Raw genomic sequence first — 17,354 nt, 5'->3', positions numbered from 1 at the left:
AAACCAAAACTCCTTGTTGGACCAGATCAAGCCTCCCTGCAGCATGAAACCACCACGACTGAGCAGTGGTGATGTTTATCACTTATGCCTTCAACTTTTCATTTGTAAAAGCAAAAATGTCTTAATTCTTCTTTTAAAAGTTACATAGTAATGTTTTGATATGAGTGAACGGCTTTGTCTGATTAATCATTAACCATCATTAATCATAATATAATATATGACACTTCAATGAAAACTGAACAAAATCTATGCATTATTAGGCAAGAAAGGTTTTCCACAATGATAAACTATGTGTGATAAAAAAAGAAACTGAATCAAATGGAAACTTTGCAAACAAATCTTTCAACAAGTTATCTGAAGACAAACACATTTGCCTTACCAAGCCCCTAACATGACAGAGCCATTGACATTTAAATAAAACTTCATGTAATCTTACTCACATGTTTTCATGAAGTAGACTTTTTGGCCTTCAAATCAAACCTTTCTTCCCGGTGGCAGGCCTTTCTTTCATTTAAGCCTGTTTTTTAAATATTATTTTAAATTATGCTAAGAGTTCACAGAAGTAAGTGTAGACCTGGGTATAAATGAAAAGAAGCAGGAAGTAGACTGGCTTGTAGGTTGTTTAAATATTATGTGGCGAAGTGCACTTTATCAACGTGGAGGCTGGGTGGAGCCCATTCAAAGCAGTGAAACAAGAGCTGCGAACAGGTTAAACGGGATACACAGTCATCCGGACACAGTAAAGCAGATTCTGTTGCAAGAAAGTTCTATCATTAGCACCCTGACGAACACATAACCAATTATCAAGCAAAATCAAATCACAACATAACCAATTATCAAGCAAAATCAAAGCACAATTTATTTACAAGTAATCAATAGTTAAAAGATGGAAGCATCAGACAATACTATGTATGAACAAAGGTGCCAAACGTCCAGCTTCTTTAATGTGACGACTTACTACTTTTTTCTGTTGATAATTTATACAAAAGATGATCAACAGATTAATCGATAATGAACACAACCGATTTGGTGTTCTATCTAACGCTTTCCCCCTTTATTTTAACAAATATTATGAAGCATTTCCACACACCTTTCTTCCACCTTCTGAAATGTGCAAAGTTGCTGGTTTTATTTATCTTGCATAAGCATAAGCAGATCAGTCTCCAGGGGCCTCTAAGCTCAAGCTCAGGAGTTTCATACTCTGTGGCCTATACATGGCTGCATTTCTCTGACGGCAGACCAGGAGCTGAAAGACTCTTTCATGAGAGGGCCCTGAGCCAAACAGCAGTCCACTCCAGCAGCATCAGCAGTGGCCCCACACCCTAAGGCAAGAAGGCAGTCTTCTCTGAACATGTGGCTGATAGTTAACCAACATCAAATGCTGCTTTTTATGCACCGGATTCTGATTTTAAACAGATCACCTTCACTGAAACAACAATAACGTACCCCTTCGTCTCCTCCTGCCGGAACGCTGAACCCCTGTCATTGAATTTACGTTACTGGACCTCCACAGTCAGTCCTGTAGTCCACGCTTATTATTTGCCGTGAAACCATGACTAAGGGGTTGTTACAATGCTGGTGAACTTTAACTAGACTTAGCGGATTATGAGTCCAGTCCAAAGGGGCAACAATCCTTACAGGAGACCAACACAGTACACCAACCACCAACCAAGTCCAGGCACCAGAGGTGAAGAAAGCACTTGTCACCTGCATAGTATCTTTACCTGCATTAAGTTGAAAAGCTACAAATCCTTCAGGCTAAACAGATGTTAACGACAAAACAATAACTTGATTCTTATGGTAGTTATAAAATCTAACGCAATCCAACACAACAATAAGATATGTTACTGAGGTTGTAGTGGGCAGAGGTGCTGAACTGGTCCGTAATATACTGAGAGACGTTTCTGATGGTTTGCCCACCCCATTTTTGTTAACATGACGGTATGTAAGAGACACCTCTCAATATAAAGCAGTCCAGTCCACCATTACCTTCGACCTCAGAGTGAATTTTGATGAAAGGCAATTATCACCTAGCTGTATGAGGTTAAACTTACTGATGGGGTGCAACTAGCCATAATTCTCATTATTCATATGGTCCATAACCTGATGGAAACCAGTGACAGATGCTCATCAAGGTGAGTTTATCAAACTGTTTGTATAAATGCCAATTTATAATCCAACGTTATTCAATTTACATAAAAAAAAATACAGAAAATCTATTTTTTTAAACATTCTGCTTGAAACAATGATTTAATCTGTTACCAATTTGTTTTCTATTGATCAACATCAATTATCTACTAACTGTTTCACAGAAAAAAAGCAGCTTCTGACTTTGCTAAAGTGGTTCTTAAAGTAATTCTGCACAATAAATCATCATAATGTGAAGACATCCATTTCTTACAACACAGGTAGTTGCATGTGGTCCTGTTTAGCAACAAAAGCCCCCTAAAGATATCAGTGCTTCTTAGTGCATCTCTGCTTTGGTGTTGCTGATTTACTATGTGCCACCATAACAACTAGGGAGCAGCGTTGCAAAGGTGACTGGTTAAAGAATATGTGTGAGGGTCATACATATGTAACTCAGTGCTATGAGGCAGATTCTGAGATTTCAGCACATCAAGGACCACACAACTAATGTGCTTCACACCACAGACCTGCTTTTATGTGGCTTGGGTCAGATAGAGGAGTCTGTATAATAACCTAATCCAGAATAAAGACCATTTCAGAGGCCCCAGTTGGCAGTGGGACATTCTTACTTTGCTATTTGCAGGCCTTTTATTCATAAACCATCAAGCCTTTGTGCTTATTAACGACTGAGCAAAGTATAGCCAGCTGTTTAACTTATTACTAACAGACTGATGGTAGCGTTTGTTTTGTAGGGAAGAGCAGTGATTTTAGTTCTCTCCTTTTTTTTTTACACCCATACACATCCTATCTATATGTGTGTAACGTTATGTGCCCCTGTCCTACCAGCATTGCAGAGGTTAACAAGCATGCCATCACAAATCGCGGCGTTCAGAAGCGACCTCGTACCTCTGTGAACCCACAGCCTGTCACGTCGCTTCCTACTCTGCAGATATCACATATTCCCCTTCATTATTGTGCCACTACCTTCCTCAGCTCCTTTGCCTGCGTTAGCCTTTAGCAGACCACCGATTAGTACTTCCTGTATGTGCTGACGACGACAGCATCGCGCACTGCCTGCGCCCCGCCCCCCGCGGATAGAAACGTCTGTCAGATGTTGCCTTCAAGTCCTGTCGGAATTATGACAGCTACAAACAAGTACAATGCGGCATCTACAGTGTCTCACACAAAGAGACGCACATCGGCTAGAGATTCACAACTACAGGCACAAAACCACCACAGACATGAAATAACAAAAAAATGACACACAAATATGATTTGTTAAACCTTAAGGAAACTTTGAGGAAAATGTGCATTAAACCAATTTAATACAAGCTATAAATTTATTCGACTTTGTTGGAAAGATCTATTCATTGTTAACAGTGCACTTAATACTAAAACCTTAAAAAACAAATTGTCTGTGCAAATTGTGCAGAGCTTTAGGTTTTCCCCCCACTAATTTGCATCTGCCAGTTGTGTGTCTCCAACACACCTGTGTGTCTCCATTCTTTAACACATCACTTGGTACTTTTGGTAAAATGAAACCAAGAACGTGGTTTTACTGTATTCACTCTGAAAATTACAGTATGTGACATTGCTTATATAATGTTAAACATCTTCTTTTCCTTTTAGTTTTGCTAAGCATACCTATAATACATTAGCTTATGGCCTTTAGATCCTTATTGTGCTGCCACTCTTCACAATCTCCGGATTAACTGACACAATCACTATTCAAATATTTGCAAAGGAGCCTAGGCCGACACAGAGGCGGGATGTTTCTTTAGAGGAGGATGTAACTCCGGGGCCAGAGCTTTAAAACAACACCAGTTTTTATTTGGCAAACCCTGTGTGATACAGAATACTGTAAGGCACTCTCATGGGAAATAACTGTAAAGCCAGTGAGCACAACAGTAAAAATGTGGCACGTGTAAAACCAGGAAAAGCAAGGGGGGGAAACAGTAATGTAGAAAAAAAAATTAACAAAACACCAATCACGGTTTGATTGTCAGGTACTTAGACTGAAAGGATTACATAGTAAACTTACTGATTACCTCGATATCACTGAATTAGTTGGATGTTTTAAAAACCTCACTGAACTCAAACATATATTCAACTTCTACAGAGGTAGCTGATCCACATTCATTTGGCTACCTTTACACCCTTAAATATCAAGTTGTACCAATATTTGACTTAATTTTATATCAGACACCGGTTATTAACTGCTCTCAAAGAATATTAACCATTTTCAGTGCATTAAAGCCATTTTTCAGTGGTCAATTCTTAAAAAAAAAGACAAACCAAACAATAACATAGCATTACAGCAGTTAAAGAGGGAGCTCCAGGTTGGTATGACCACACCACAGGACCAGCTGTTCAACCTCCTGTCTATAGGCTGAACATTTTCAATGCACTCATTGATTAAATACTATCAGCTTGTGTTGTGATCAACAATAATTCATTTTAGAGAAACAGTTTTTCTGCTGTTGAACTCAATTGAGAGCAATAAAAACATGTTCTAAACAGTCACAATGTCCATCTTCACAATTTCAAGCAGTTTTCCTGGCAAAGTGAATCTCACCCTGTTTGTTGATTTGTGTTTTTGCGTTAATAGCTCTCAAACTGCACTAAAAAAATCCAATAAAATGGGCACTGGAATAACCACAGATGTTCTGCTACAAAGACAACAATGGCACAGTCATATTCTCTCTTACCAAGACATTCTCCTTCAAACAGCAAATTAAAAAAAGTTTCAGCGTTCACCTCCTGTGAGTGGCACTTCAAACAATGCAGCATACATCCACCAAACAACTTAAAACAATTAAATGAACTAGGAACTTATCAGTGCAGCCACAAATATGCAAACACCTTGTGCAGGAAGAAAATGGGAGTGCAGAGAACAGTCCGAGTTGGAAATGAAACCATTGGCACACATCTTTATTTTAAAAGAAAACTCCCCTGTTGATTTCATGTGTTTGAATCTCGGTCCTTCAATAAGCTGGGGGCTGGTACTCCCCTGGGTTCTGCTGACTGTTGGAGAAAGGTGACTGCTGGTAACCCCCCGGGGGGCCAGTGGTGTACGGGGCTGGTGGGTATGGAGTACTGCGATCATTGGCTGGATCCCTGTATTCTTGGTCAAAGTCAGTCACGCCCTGTTGATACCTCGCAAATGCAAAGTAGGCCAACAAACCCTGTTGAAGGAAGGTGGAATCAGTAAGTGGAGCTTTTACACAGCTCTGACAAGTTTCCAACTAGCTGAGTTGTGTGTTATCATATGATTTTGTTAGTCATGTGTGGATGTAACAAGTGTCTCACCCAGCTGAAAACTGAGAAGAAGGAGAAGGTCACAATAGCCCGGGCAGCATCAGCATTGGCTGGAAAGGTTTCAGGGGTTTTGGACCACTGGTTGGCCAGAAAACAGAAGCACACAAACCACAGGAACGTCCAAGCAGCTGTCCCATGTTCAAAATAAAAAAGTAAACATTCGCAGATTAAGATGAAACACAATTAATAGCATTAACCTCCACTCATTTGCACTTCCTGTTTTTTTTTTCTTTCAAATATTCTAGTGTGAGCAATCAACAGTGAAACCTGACTCTCACCTGAGAAGACCAAATCTCCAATAACAATGAATTTCCTCTGATTGGCATTGCTGATCTGTGGGAAAAGGGCATCCAGTACGATGAAGACAACGCAAGCCATAAAGGCCAGGACTCCGATCCCCAGCCCGTAGCTGCAGGCGCCGTCATTCTTATTGAATATACATTCAGTTTCTGGCTCCACCGTTGGGTTAACATAGCCTTCTCCTGTGATGGATGCAAAGACCACAATAGAAAATATCTGCAAACAAAGGACACACGGGGTTAATGGTAGTGGCGGTGATGGGTGAAAAACATTGTGATTGTCATACGATTCACACTACAGGAAAGCTTTCATCATTTAAAAAAACATTTGAATTTACCTTAAAACATCTGTCATGTCAATTCAGACAACAGATGACTGTGGAAAAGTTTTAATTCCTGATCTATCTTAATGCTGGAACTACAGAAACTAGTGACATCCTCTCTGAGTGATCCTTGTTGCTCTTCTGTAAAAACACTTTCCACAGTTACCTGCCATATTGTAAACCTAATTGTAAATGTGTTTTTGAAGAGTGTTATGAAAGTAAAGTTTACTATTAAGACAAGACTGGCCCATACCAACTTCATCTACCTGATCTTTAACGTTACGCATTAGAAAACTACAACCAGCCAAAGCTCAACAGACAGAGCTGGATATCAATTCCAGATCTCTCCTATCACTGTAAACACTTCAGTGAAACGAGCAGCGTCTTCTGAGTTTTAATCGTTATTGGTTTTAAACTACAGTAGCTTAAGGAACATGACCCGTCATCTGGTTGGTGCGGTGACACAGCACTGGACACACTGGCTAACATTAACTAGCTAGCGTTAGTGTCAACTAGTGCGACAGAAAGTTAATCTTATCCCCATGATAGTTAACATGTATTTACAGTTTGCGCATAACCCCCCGTCCATGTTCGGTGTTAGCACCTCATAACGCTAACAAGCCGCAGCAGTGACTGATTTGGGTCGAGCGTGGCGGCTTACATCTGTTAACATAAAGACGGTGATGTGACAGCTGGCTAACTTTGATGCTAACGTCAACATTTCGGTGGAGCCACTCACCCAGCTCAGGAAGCGCAAAATGGTGTGAGGCTGCTTGATAAAGCTCTCACAATCAAAGGCACCACCGGCCAACGAGGCCCCGTAAGCACTGCTTTGCATTTTAATCAATTAAAAATGCCTGTGGAGCAGTTTAAAGACGATCTGAAAACTCTTCCTATCAATGTTGACACAGTTTCGTTTCTCCAAGCAACTTCCCCGGAAACTTTTTCAAAGACCGCCCCTGCTGTGGTGTGTTCAAGGGCTTCTAGTAAAGTGCGAGCACAGAGTTAAGTAGAAGAAATACTACTGTATTAACCAGACACCTCGCACACCTACGCCTTAAGAGTAAAAATGATTTATTAATTGATTTAAATGCTCTTAAATTGAAATAATAGCATGTTACATCACTTTTTTGCAGTCATCCTGAATATCTATTCTATATTGTACGATACTGGTGTCCATGACAAATATTTTATTTCCTTGTGAGTCTGTCTGAAATAGGAATAAACCTGAAACTCTAAGTATAATGTGTACATAATTTAATTAATTGCAAATATTTAAACAGACCCGAGAACTCTGTCATTTCTTTTTGTGTTTATATCTTTGGTTTTTCCAGTAAACAGTCTAACTGGTGTCATATGCTTTAACTAATTTAACTGGTGACCACTGGAGGATAGTGTAGGCTAAAACTTTTCAACATAATGATAAATATTAGAAACGTTTACAACTTTTTTGATTAAATCTGTCATTATTATTGCTCCCTATAAGCTACAAGGCATGTCAGAGATGGAGTCAGCTGTACTAATTGCAGATAAGGCACAGGTGTGTTGGAAGATGGAGCCTGAGGGACAGGAAGTATGGGTTACATGTGTTTTGAATGCCAAGAATAGAGTGTTACTACTTCCTTTTTTTTTTGTTCATAGCAGCCCTGTCAGATGGGTGATTAGTCTCACTGAGCGGTGGCTTTACACCACAAAAGGCTAAATTAAATAACCAAGAGCTAGTTTCACTGCGAAATTAGGTGCTCCTCCGCAGTCCTCTAACTGTGTGTGGCTGATGAGTGCTGATGTGAGCTGTGCCTTTGCATTTACACGACATCACTGAATACCATGGAACACAGTGTGAGCTTCAGTGTCAACATCTGCGAAATGGATCCTGACTATGAGTAAGTTCTCTGTTACTGTTTTGAAGGCTTGTTCTACTTGTTGCTGTTTATTTGTACCCAGGTGTCATGCTCTGTGTCTTTATGCTTTTGTGAGCTAGGGCACATTTTATCTTTAGATACGTTAAATACAGTATAGCCTAATTTAGCCTTTTATCATGACTCAGTGTTGTTTGTCCAAATTTTCTTGTCTCTAAATTGTGCTACTAATAAATAGATTTGTTTTTTAAATCTATCCTATTCAAAAGTCAAATTCCTTATAATGGACAGGTGTGAAAGTGTTTATGAGAAACATTCTCTATGCTTTTACAAATGAACCTTTTAGTGACTTTTGGACTAAACTGTCTTTATGTGCATTTGAAGTCCTTTTTGAGGCCTTTTGCTGTTTTTATACATGCTGCTGGGCTAAGGGTGACTTCTAATGGATACTCTTCTGCAGGAACCTGGGCGAAGACGAACCAGATGAGGAGCCCATTTTCCAGGACCTCAGAGAATCAGCAGCCAGCACCCAAAGGTCCCCAGAAACCCTGCAGATGGACATTTTTAGAGAATGCACAGGTTCGAATACAGAATGCTTGTCATTTGCTGCAACAGCATTTTCAATTGTAATATGTACAGATTGACAAACTTATAAAGTAAAAATATATAGTCCAATCAATCTTCTCTGACTGTTAAACTTTCTTCAAATGTAAATGTTTGTTCATAAATCATGAGTATGTACTGTTGTCATGAAGCAGAGTCAAATTCCTCATGTGTTCGACACACCTGGCCAATAAAGCAGATTCTGATTCTGACATAACTATGGGTTGATCTGAAAACCTTTCAAAATGATGTCACCTTCAGATAGCCAGTCAGATGGGACGCCCGACACAGAGCAGTCAGATGGGACGCCCGACACAGAGCAGCCAGATGGGACGCCCGACACAGAGCAGCCAGATGGGACGCCCGACACAGAGCAGCCAGATGGGACGCCCGACACAGAGCAGCCAGATGGGACGCCCGACACAGAACAGAGGAGCTCTCTGCAGAGGCACTGCTGGTCAGCTGCTACCCAGAAGGTTCTCTCATCCATGCCGAGTCGCACTGTTGGTGAGATGAAAAGTTTCTCTGCTGCCTCAGTTGTCACTGGGTGAATCTTTTTTTTTTTCACAGATAGCCAGATTGTTTTGAAAAGCCTAATTCTTTATGTGTTCATTTACATATGTAAACTAAACTGTCCACATAGGAAAATCTAGCACTGCTGTCACTTCCCAGCATTCATCTCAGCTTCACCAAAACCAGGCTTCCCCTCATGGTTCCGCTCACTCCTTCAGACCAGTCCGGGATGGCTTAAGCAAGGTAGATGTGAAGGAAATCAGTACTGAAGGTGAGAACAAAAAGAGCTAAACCAGTAACTGCTAAAACATTAGACAACTATTGTTGTTGCTTAAATTGACCATCCTGCTATTTACAAGCAGCTGCTTGTCTTTGAATGCAGCAGAAAATTAGGTCAGAGAATTTTTCCACTTCTGATTTACAGAAAACAAAAAGGAACGGTTGGTGTCCAGCATCCGAGGCCTCTCACTGGGTGAAGGCATACGCAAGTTGCGAGCAATGCCGCTTAGCTTGACAGATAAGATGGAGATCAGGTACATGTGGCACTGAACACTTGAAACTATCTACAACTAAAAAGTTGTAACAAGTGAGTTTTAAACAATTTTTTTCCAATATCATTTATTAGGCGACTTGCTTTCAGTGGCATAGCTGGAAATACACTCCTCAGCAGAAATATCCAGTGCTACAGTCATCTTAGAGCATATATTTTGAGGGTGAGTACAAACAGTGTGCTGCATAAGATATAAATAAGTTTTCTTTGTTTCAGTCATGTCTTTCTCCCCTCAGATGTGGCGTCAGTGCCTATTCAGCTGCCACATCATCCTCAGTTTCCTCCAATTGTGGCATTTGCCCATGAAAAGGCTGAGTGGACGTTTCGGAACCGGAGTTCTCTCCTACTTCCTGTTTCTCCAAACCCTCCTGCACTTCAACTTCCTCCTCTTGATCATCACTGGCCTGTTTGTGGTCTTCCCTCAAGCCATCAACCCTCCTCCTCTTTATGACTCGCATCTCAACAATCTGACTGGCCTTGAGCTTCTCATGGGCACGGTGAGACGGCCATACATCAGAACAGTAGGTACATGTTTATTTCTGTGGCACTCTCATGAGTCACGGGTTTCTCTGTCTGTTGTCTCTGGCAGGGTTACCTCTCACAGAGTCTGATGTTTTACGGCTACTACACTAACACCATCACCAAAACGTGCTCCACTGGTGAATCACCTGTGTGTAAAGCTGACAGGTCCCAGATAGTGCCATACAGCATGCCTGCTGCCTACTTCCTTACAATCGTCATTGCCTTCTTTATTACCTGCATCATCCTGGTGTACAGGTTGGACAATAAGTGAATTATTCATTTAGTTTGATTAAATTCCACCTGTGTTTTCTATGGTTATTTTGTTCTCTTGCAGCATGTCAAGGTCCTTTGGCAGAAGTTTGCAAGTACTCAAGTCTAAGGGGAATCTGGCAGTACAGGTTTTCTGCTCCTGGGACTTTAAAGTCAGCAAGAAGTCGTCTGTCAGATTGCACTGTGAGAACATCAGCAATCGGCTCAAAGTAGGCCATCATTTGTATATTCTGTCAGACTCGGTGAAGTGTGAAACATTACAGTCTCGCATGAGCAAACTGGCTATATATAGGTTTTTCACAGCCAAGGGCAATCTTCTGTTCAACAGTTTACACACAAAAAGTTTTAATAAGGCATTTCACACCCCACATAACACTTTTTAAAGCAGGCTCCTCAGGCTGCACATAGAGGCTAAAGGTGGCTTTCTTGTGTTTATCAGAATTTGTACTTGTTCTAAATATAATCAGTAGCAGCTGCTACAGTTGACAGAGTTGAGACACAACCAGTATATTAACGGTTTCAGCGCACTGTGGAGATGAATTAAATGTTGCTGATTCAACATAATAGACGCTGCTTTCTGACAGGAGCTTCTTTCTGAGACGATCAGCGGAGAAGACAAAAAGAGCTGCAAGCAGCGACTCTGCCGCCTCATAGTGCGTCTGCTGGCATGGGCTGCGTGTTTGGCCAGCATTTTCTCAGGCGCCATAGCAGTCCACCACATGTCAGAGGTTAGAGAAAGTGTCAAAAACAAATTTCACACATATCTAATTAGTCACAGAGTCTGTGAAATGTTTTCTTAAGAATAACTCGGCTGTAGTTGATTTACTTCTTCTTTTAATTTCCTGACAAATGTTTTTCAGTCTTTTGCAAGACTTTGTGTGAAAATGAGCAAGACTCATATCAAGACACTTTGGGTGGAGGGAAATACATAAATAGTTCAATCTTTTTAATCTGAATCTGCTTCTTTGTAATTCCTAAATAAATCAGCAAGCCCTCACTGCATTTTGTGCTTTCTGTCACAGGCCTTCATTAAGCGGCGTTCTTTCAGTGACACTGAGCTGTTGCTCTTGTCTGCAGTCGTGTCAGGCTTTAATCTGTTACTGCCTGGCTTCTTCAACCTGTGTGCTTGGTTGGAGAAACGGGACTCACCGAATGTCCGCATCTGTGTCTCCATCTTCAGGTGAGAAGATGAAGAACTCGGGGTGGGGTGGCGAGTTAATCGCAATCAATTTTTGTTCTCTTGAATTATTTAATTTACAGAGGATATTTCCCCCTTTTAACAGATATTAACGAAAAAAAATGTCTCTGTACATGGCAACAAATAGACTTGACATCACTTCAGGATCACAGACGTGTGCAGTTGCAACTGATGCTATAGAAAATAGATAAGTCTAGATAAAAATATGCAAAATGCACAAAAGAATTGGGGGGAGGAGTTCAACAACCTAACTGCCTTCATTCTCTGTGCACAGGCTCATAAAGTTGCATTTACTCAGTATATTCAATTTAGAGCTTTAAATGTCATAATATAATATGGGAAATTTTAATTGTATTCACCATCACAATGTGAAAATGATCATTATGATATGTTTAGTATATGTGGAAACAAACCATTTCTGCAGGGCTTCCAACACATTGACCCAAAATGGTTTGGTTTGGCTTGGCGGTATAAAATTTGTCACTTCAGCACAAATGATCCTTCATCAATATCATTATATGAAATCTCACTTGAGTGTGACAATATATATGCCGTGTTTTGTATTGTGTCTGTAAGTGAACTGGTAATTGCTGCATGGGAAATTCTAATAACATATTTTTGGAAGATTCATTGTTTCCACACTATTTTCTCAGGAACCTGCTGTTAAAGGTCAGTATTGTTGGAGTGCTGTGTTACCGCTGGCTGTGGAGAATTGCTGGGGAACCAGGACATCATGGTTTAAAGGTTACAAGCATTCTCATATTTGACCTTCTCACAGTTATTAAAGAATGCTATTAGGCCACAAGTGATGTTTGGACGTAGCTTTACTGACACTTACAATCTTATCTGTGCACCTTAAATCCAGTTATTGTAGATTCTTTACATTTGTGTCTCCTGTCTTCAGTGCTGGGAAAGCTTTGTGGGGCAAGAACTGTATCGTTTGCTCCTGATAGACTTTATCTTCACAGTGCTTTACACCTTTATTGGGGAGTTCCTGTGGAGGTAAGTTGGTACTTCACCCACAAATTATATGACTTGAGTCGGCTGTTTAGAAAACCATTTGTTATGGCAACCTGGTATCTTCACTTTAGGCTCTTTTCCAAACGAATGCTGAAAAGAAACAGGAAGCCGGTGTTTGACATCGCTCGTAATGTGCTGGAGCTCATATATGGACAAACCCTTACTTGGTAAATTACACAACGTTATATGACATTTTTGAAATCCATCATATATCGAACAAGAAAAGTGAACTGAAGTATTTTGCTCTCCCCAGGCTTGGCTTGCTGTTTGCCCCACTGCTTCCTGCAGTTCAAATTATCAAGCTATTTGTGCTGTTTTACATGAAGAAGGTTGGTCCAGCGTGTGTGTGTGAGATGTTTCACCATCATACAGAGCATCTACATCACTTCGAAAAAACATAACATTGTTTCTCTGGTTTATTGCACAGAGCAGTGTGATGCTGAACTGTCAAGCCTCCAGAAAGCCCTGGAGGGCCAGTCAGATGTCAACTCTATTCATCTTTATTTTGTGCTTCCCCTCATTTCTTGTTGCTGCTGTGTCTGTCATATATACATTTTGGAAGTAAGTAAGTGTCCCCTTTCTTAAAAGTAGGGTTGACAGTCCTGGGGAAAATGAACAAGACAGAGCTCGATTTTTGAAAGTAGACAACTGAAGAAATCTCGCCCTTTCATTTTGACTTTTCTCCAAAGCCACTCCTCCAAAACACAACATGCACTGGCTGACTACTATGTACAGTTTTCAGGAAAATAACAAATGCCTCCCAAATAAACGAAAAGGAATAGTTGCCTGTCCAGCAGAAATGCGGCCACCGTGGCGTCACTTTTCAGCCCCTTTTGCTCTCTCAGTTTTACCGTCGTGCAAAAGCCACACCAATGTTGATTTTGGTTTTACTTCTTGCAGCATCCATCTTTTTTAGTTGTAACTTTCTTGAATGGGGGGGGGGCTCTGGCTCGTGGCTAAACTGCTTTAGTCCTGGCCCATAGCCGGCAACTAGCTTTATGAATCTGGGCTTTCTGGCAGGAGAGGTGAAGAGGGAGGTCAGCTAACACCGTTCTAATCACAGGCTTTATTCCGTCCACACTGTATGTGGACTCTTAGACCTGACTACTGTTGGTATTTTACACAACCGTGGCTGCGTGTAAAAGCAGTCTGTTTCATGTGGCGGTCTTCTCACTCCCACACTGCATACAGGTCGCAATTTGTGGCAACAACATTGCCTATAAGGCTATATGTCTTAAAGGGGGAAGGCTGGGCCTGTAACAACAGTCTCCATTTGCGAACGAAAGCTGCTGTGGGTACCTTCTCTGCCAAAGCTCACAAACTTAAACTATCAAAACAGAGTGGTAACACATCTGTCTGCAACTCCAGTGCCTTGTGGGGAAACTCTTGGCTAATGCACTGAGTGCACAGGCACAGTGTGCGCAAATAGGAAGTTAGGTTGACAGGCAGGTGGGCCATTTGATGGTTTTGCTTAGGGGTTTTTTTAGCCCTGCTGCTGTCACAGATGCCATCTAGGCTATTTTTAGTCTACCTTATCTATGCTGCCCTGGTACTGTTAATAGTCACTTCAAGCCACAGCTGAAAATAGTCCAAAACAAAGGTGGTGTTTATTCCCTAAATGTTTGTTAAAACTACAATGTGAAGCTGTTTTAAATACGTTAAACTATACAGTACACCGTATTTATTGACAAATTTCTAAAGGAATAATTTCATATTTTACATGTTCTCTATTTTCTTAGCTAGGAAGAGTGATACTAGTCTTTTGGCTGTGGGGTAAATATGAAGCTACCTTTGTTAGAAAAGCACAAATACTGGAAACAGGATGATGTAGCTAACCTCTAGGTATACATAACAGAATCCACTTACAAGTGCTTCTAAAGTTCACTAATTAACATGTTGTAGTTTATTTTAATCAGTATAAAAATGACAACTGTGATTTGTGCCATTTCTTGTCCAAGACCAGTGACCAAGCAACCAGTGAACCCTCGAGGAAACTATTAGTCTCAGTGTAGAAATACTCAGTGCTATCAATCCTCTCATCCTCTCATCCAACTCTGTAAGAAAGCAATTGAGTGTATATGCCCAAATACCAAGCTGTATGAAAGACTGTCTTCAGTGAAAATAAATGGGGTTTGGGCTGAACAACATAGGCAAGGTGGGAAAGCTGGAAAATATTAAAATCTGGACTAACACACTATGGCTCTATTTTTTTATGAGACTACTCAGCACTATGAAAAATATAGAATAACCCTGGCCAGCCTCAGTGATTTCTTTCTCTTGAGCTTCAAGCACTAAGACTTGAAAAGGTGTTACTGCCCAAATCCCCACAGACTTCACTGTATCTTCAAAATCCATTTGTCTGTTGTTGCCAGAATTACACCATCATCAGGGTGCGGCCCCTTCAGGAATCTCACCACAGTGTTTCAGTCAAGCAAGCTGTTGCGCCAGGAGCTGGAGATAAGTCACCCAGCCTTGTCTTGGCTCACCTGGCTGTACAGCTCTCTGGTGGAGAACCCACTGATTTTATTTTCCACCACCGGAGTTTTTCTGTGAGTGTGTCATGGTCACAAACAATTTTTTTGTGTAATATTAACATTTCACATTTGCTGATCCCTTGTTTTCTGTTTTTCAGAATGGTGATATACTTTCACAATCAGGTTGTTGACGGTCAAAGGCAAATCATCGCTCAGTTAGAAAAGCAAATTGAAAATGTATGAATAATCAAACTATGCATTTTAACAAGTCTAAGAATCCACACCCATGCTAACAGTTCAGTGAAGCTGTACAAAATTTTATGGAAATTCATCAAATACTACAGTCTGGGCCTACTACTGTACATGGTTAAAAGTACAAGACGCATGCACAGTATATTCGTTTTAATGTATGCTTTTGTACTTTTTCTTGTATACAGGAGGGTAAGGACAAAAAGTTCCTCATCACCAAATTGCAAGAGAGCAGTGAACAAAATAATTTGGTTTCCCCTCAATAGATAAGGTGAGTAGTCTCATTATTATACATTAATAGGCCTTATTGTGATGGCAATGTCCTGTTTTAGTTAATGTTTTAATGGCCTCATTCATAATCTAACAATACTTTGTGTTTTTATTTCCCCAGTTTGTGGCTGAACAATATTCACAACATACTATAGCTAAGGCACAGTACCTATGCCAAGATGATGGGTTTTCAACATCATCAGTGATGTGACTTATACCAAGAGCTAAAGTAAAAACCAAACTTGTAACAGAATGTTAGTTTCAAATACATATGCCAGAAAGTTTGAGTTCTTAATGTGCTGGATGAAAACAAACTTAATGGAGCCATTTGTTTTATTTACACAGTGAGGTCTTGTTTGTATGTCAGGATGTATATTTGTATTTTTCGGGCTCGTGGCTAAACTGCTTTAGTCCTGGCCCATAGCCGGCAACTAGCTTTATGAATCTGGGCTTTCTGGCAGGAGAGGTGAAGAGGGAGGTCAGCTAACACCGTTCTAATCACAGGCTTTATTCCGTCCACACTGTATGTGGACTCTTAGACCTGACTACTGTTGGTATTTTACACAACCGTGGCTGCGTGTAAAAGCAGTCTGTTTCATGTGGCGGTCTTCTCACTCCCACACTGCATACAGGTCGCAATTTGTGGCAACAACATTGCCTATAAGGCTATATGTCTTAAAGGGGGAAGGCTGGGCCTGTAACAACAGTCTCCATTTGCGAACGAAAGCTGCTGTGGGTACCTTCTCTGCCAAAGCTCACAAACTTAAACTATCAAAACAGAGTGGTAACACATCTGTCTGCAACTCCAGTGCCTTGTGGGGAAACTCTTGGCTAATGCACTGAGTGCACAGGCACAGTGTGCGCAAATAGGAAGTTAGGTTGACAGGCAGGTGGGCCATTTGATGGTTTTGCTTAGGGGTTTTTTTAGCCCTGCTGCTGTCACAGATGCCATCTAGGCTATTTTTAGTCTACCTTATCTATGCTGCCCTGGTACTGTTAATAGTCACTTCAAGCCACAGCTGAAAATAGTCCAAAACAAAGGTGGTGTTTATTCCCTAAATGTTTGTTAAAACTACAATGTGAAGCTGTTTTAAATACGTTAAACTATACAGTACACCGTATTTATTGACAAATTTCTAAAGGAATAATTTCATATTTTACATGTTCTCTATTTTCTTAGCTAGGAAGAGTGATACTAGTCTTTTGGCTGTGGGGTAAATATGAAGCTACCTTTGTTAGAAAAGCACAAATACTGGAAACAGGATGATGTAGCTAACCTCTAGGTATACATAACAGAATCCACTTACAAGTGCTTCTAAAGTTCACTAATTAACATGTTGTAGTTTATTTTAATCAGTATAAAAATGACAACTGTGATTTGTGCCATTTCTTGTCCAAGACCAGTGACCAAGCAACCAGTGAACCCTCGAGGAAACTATTAGTCTCAGTGTAGAAATACTCAGTGCTATCAATCCTCTCATCCTCTCATCCAACTCTGTAAGAAAGCAATTGAGTGTATATGCCCAAATACCAAGCTGTATGAAAGACTGTCTTCAGTGAAAATAAATGGGGTTTGGGCTGAACAACATAGGCAAGGTGGGAAAGCTGGAAAATATTAAAATCTGGACTAACACACTATGGCTCTATTTTTTTATGAGACTACTCAGCACTATGAAAAATATAGAATAACCCTGGCCAGCCTCAGTGATTTCTTTCTCTTGAGCTTCAAGCACTAAGACTTGAAAAGGTGTTACTGCCC

General features: G+C 40.5%; 3 protein-coding genes across 3 annotated transcripts in view; 1 reads left to right on the top strand and 2 right to left on the bottom strand.

The window, feature by feature from the left end:
• cant1a (calcium activated nucleotidase 1a) overlaps window positions 1-3,255 on the bottom strand; it is a 6,368-nt gene extending 3,113 nt beyond the window's left edge. The window contains exon 1 of the mRNA XM_020620980.1: window positions 2,971-3,255. Within this exon, the coding sequence (XP_020476636.1) occupies window positions 2,971-2,995 (25 nt within the window). The 5' untranslated portion in view covers window positions 2,996-3,255. The remainder of the gene's footprint in view (window positions 1-2,970) is intronic.
• Window positions 3,256-3,935: 680 nt separating this feature from the next.
• Window positions 3,936-7,096, bottom strand: syngr2a (synaptogyrin 2a). The gene is made up of 4 exons (XM_020620969.1): window positions 6,807-7,096; window positions 5,724-5,961; window positions 5,437-5,573; window positions 3,936-5,312 (listed from the first exon to the last, which is right to left on the bottom strand). Exons 1-4 carry the CDS (start codon window positions 6,903-6,905, stop codon window positions 5,112-5,114), a joined length of 675 nt encoding a protein of 224 aa, XP_020476625.1. The 5' UTR covers window positions 6,906-7,096; the 3' UTR covers window positions 3,936-5,111.
• Window positions 7,097-7,584: 488 nt separating this feature from the next.
• tmc6a (transmembrane channel-like 6a) lies at window positions 7,585-15,964 on the top strand. Its single transcript, XM_020620968.1, has 20 exons — window positions 7,585-7,950; window positions 8,387-8,505; window positions 8,791-9,036; window positions 9,173-9,313; window positions 9,467-9,575; window positions 9,668-9,755; window positions 9,829-10,089; window positions 10,182-10,369; window positions 10,449-10,593; window positions 10,969-11,112; window positions 11,407-11,564; window positions 12,236-12,326; window positions 12,487-12,584; window positions 12,674-12,769; window positions 12,856-12,931; window positions 13,030-13,163; window positions 14,975-15,151; window positions 15,235-15,313; window positions 15,514-15,596; window positions 15,717-15,964. Exons 1-19 carry the CDS (start codon window positions 7,895-7,897, stop codon window positions 15,589-15,591), a joined length of 2,484 nt encoding a protein of 827 aa, XP_020476624.1. The 5' UTR covers window positions 7,585-7,894; the 3' UTR covers window positions 15,592-15,596; window positions 15,717-15,964.
• The last annotated feature ends 1,390 nt before the right edge of the window (window positions 15,965-17,354 follow it).

Source organism: Monopterus albus, unplaced genomic scaffold, assembly GCF_001952655.1.
Source record: "Monopterus albus unplaced genomic scaffold, M_albus_1.0 scaffold251.1, whole genome shotgun sequence".
Classification (NCBI taxonomy): Eukaryota; Metazoa; Chordata; class Actinopteri; order Synbranchiformes; family Synbranchidae; genus Monopterus; species Monopterus albus.
Note: the sequence above shows the minus strand (reverse complement) of the source record. Positions and strands in the feature narration are given on the sequence as shown.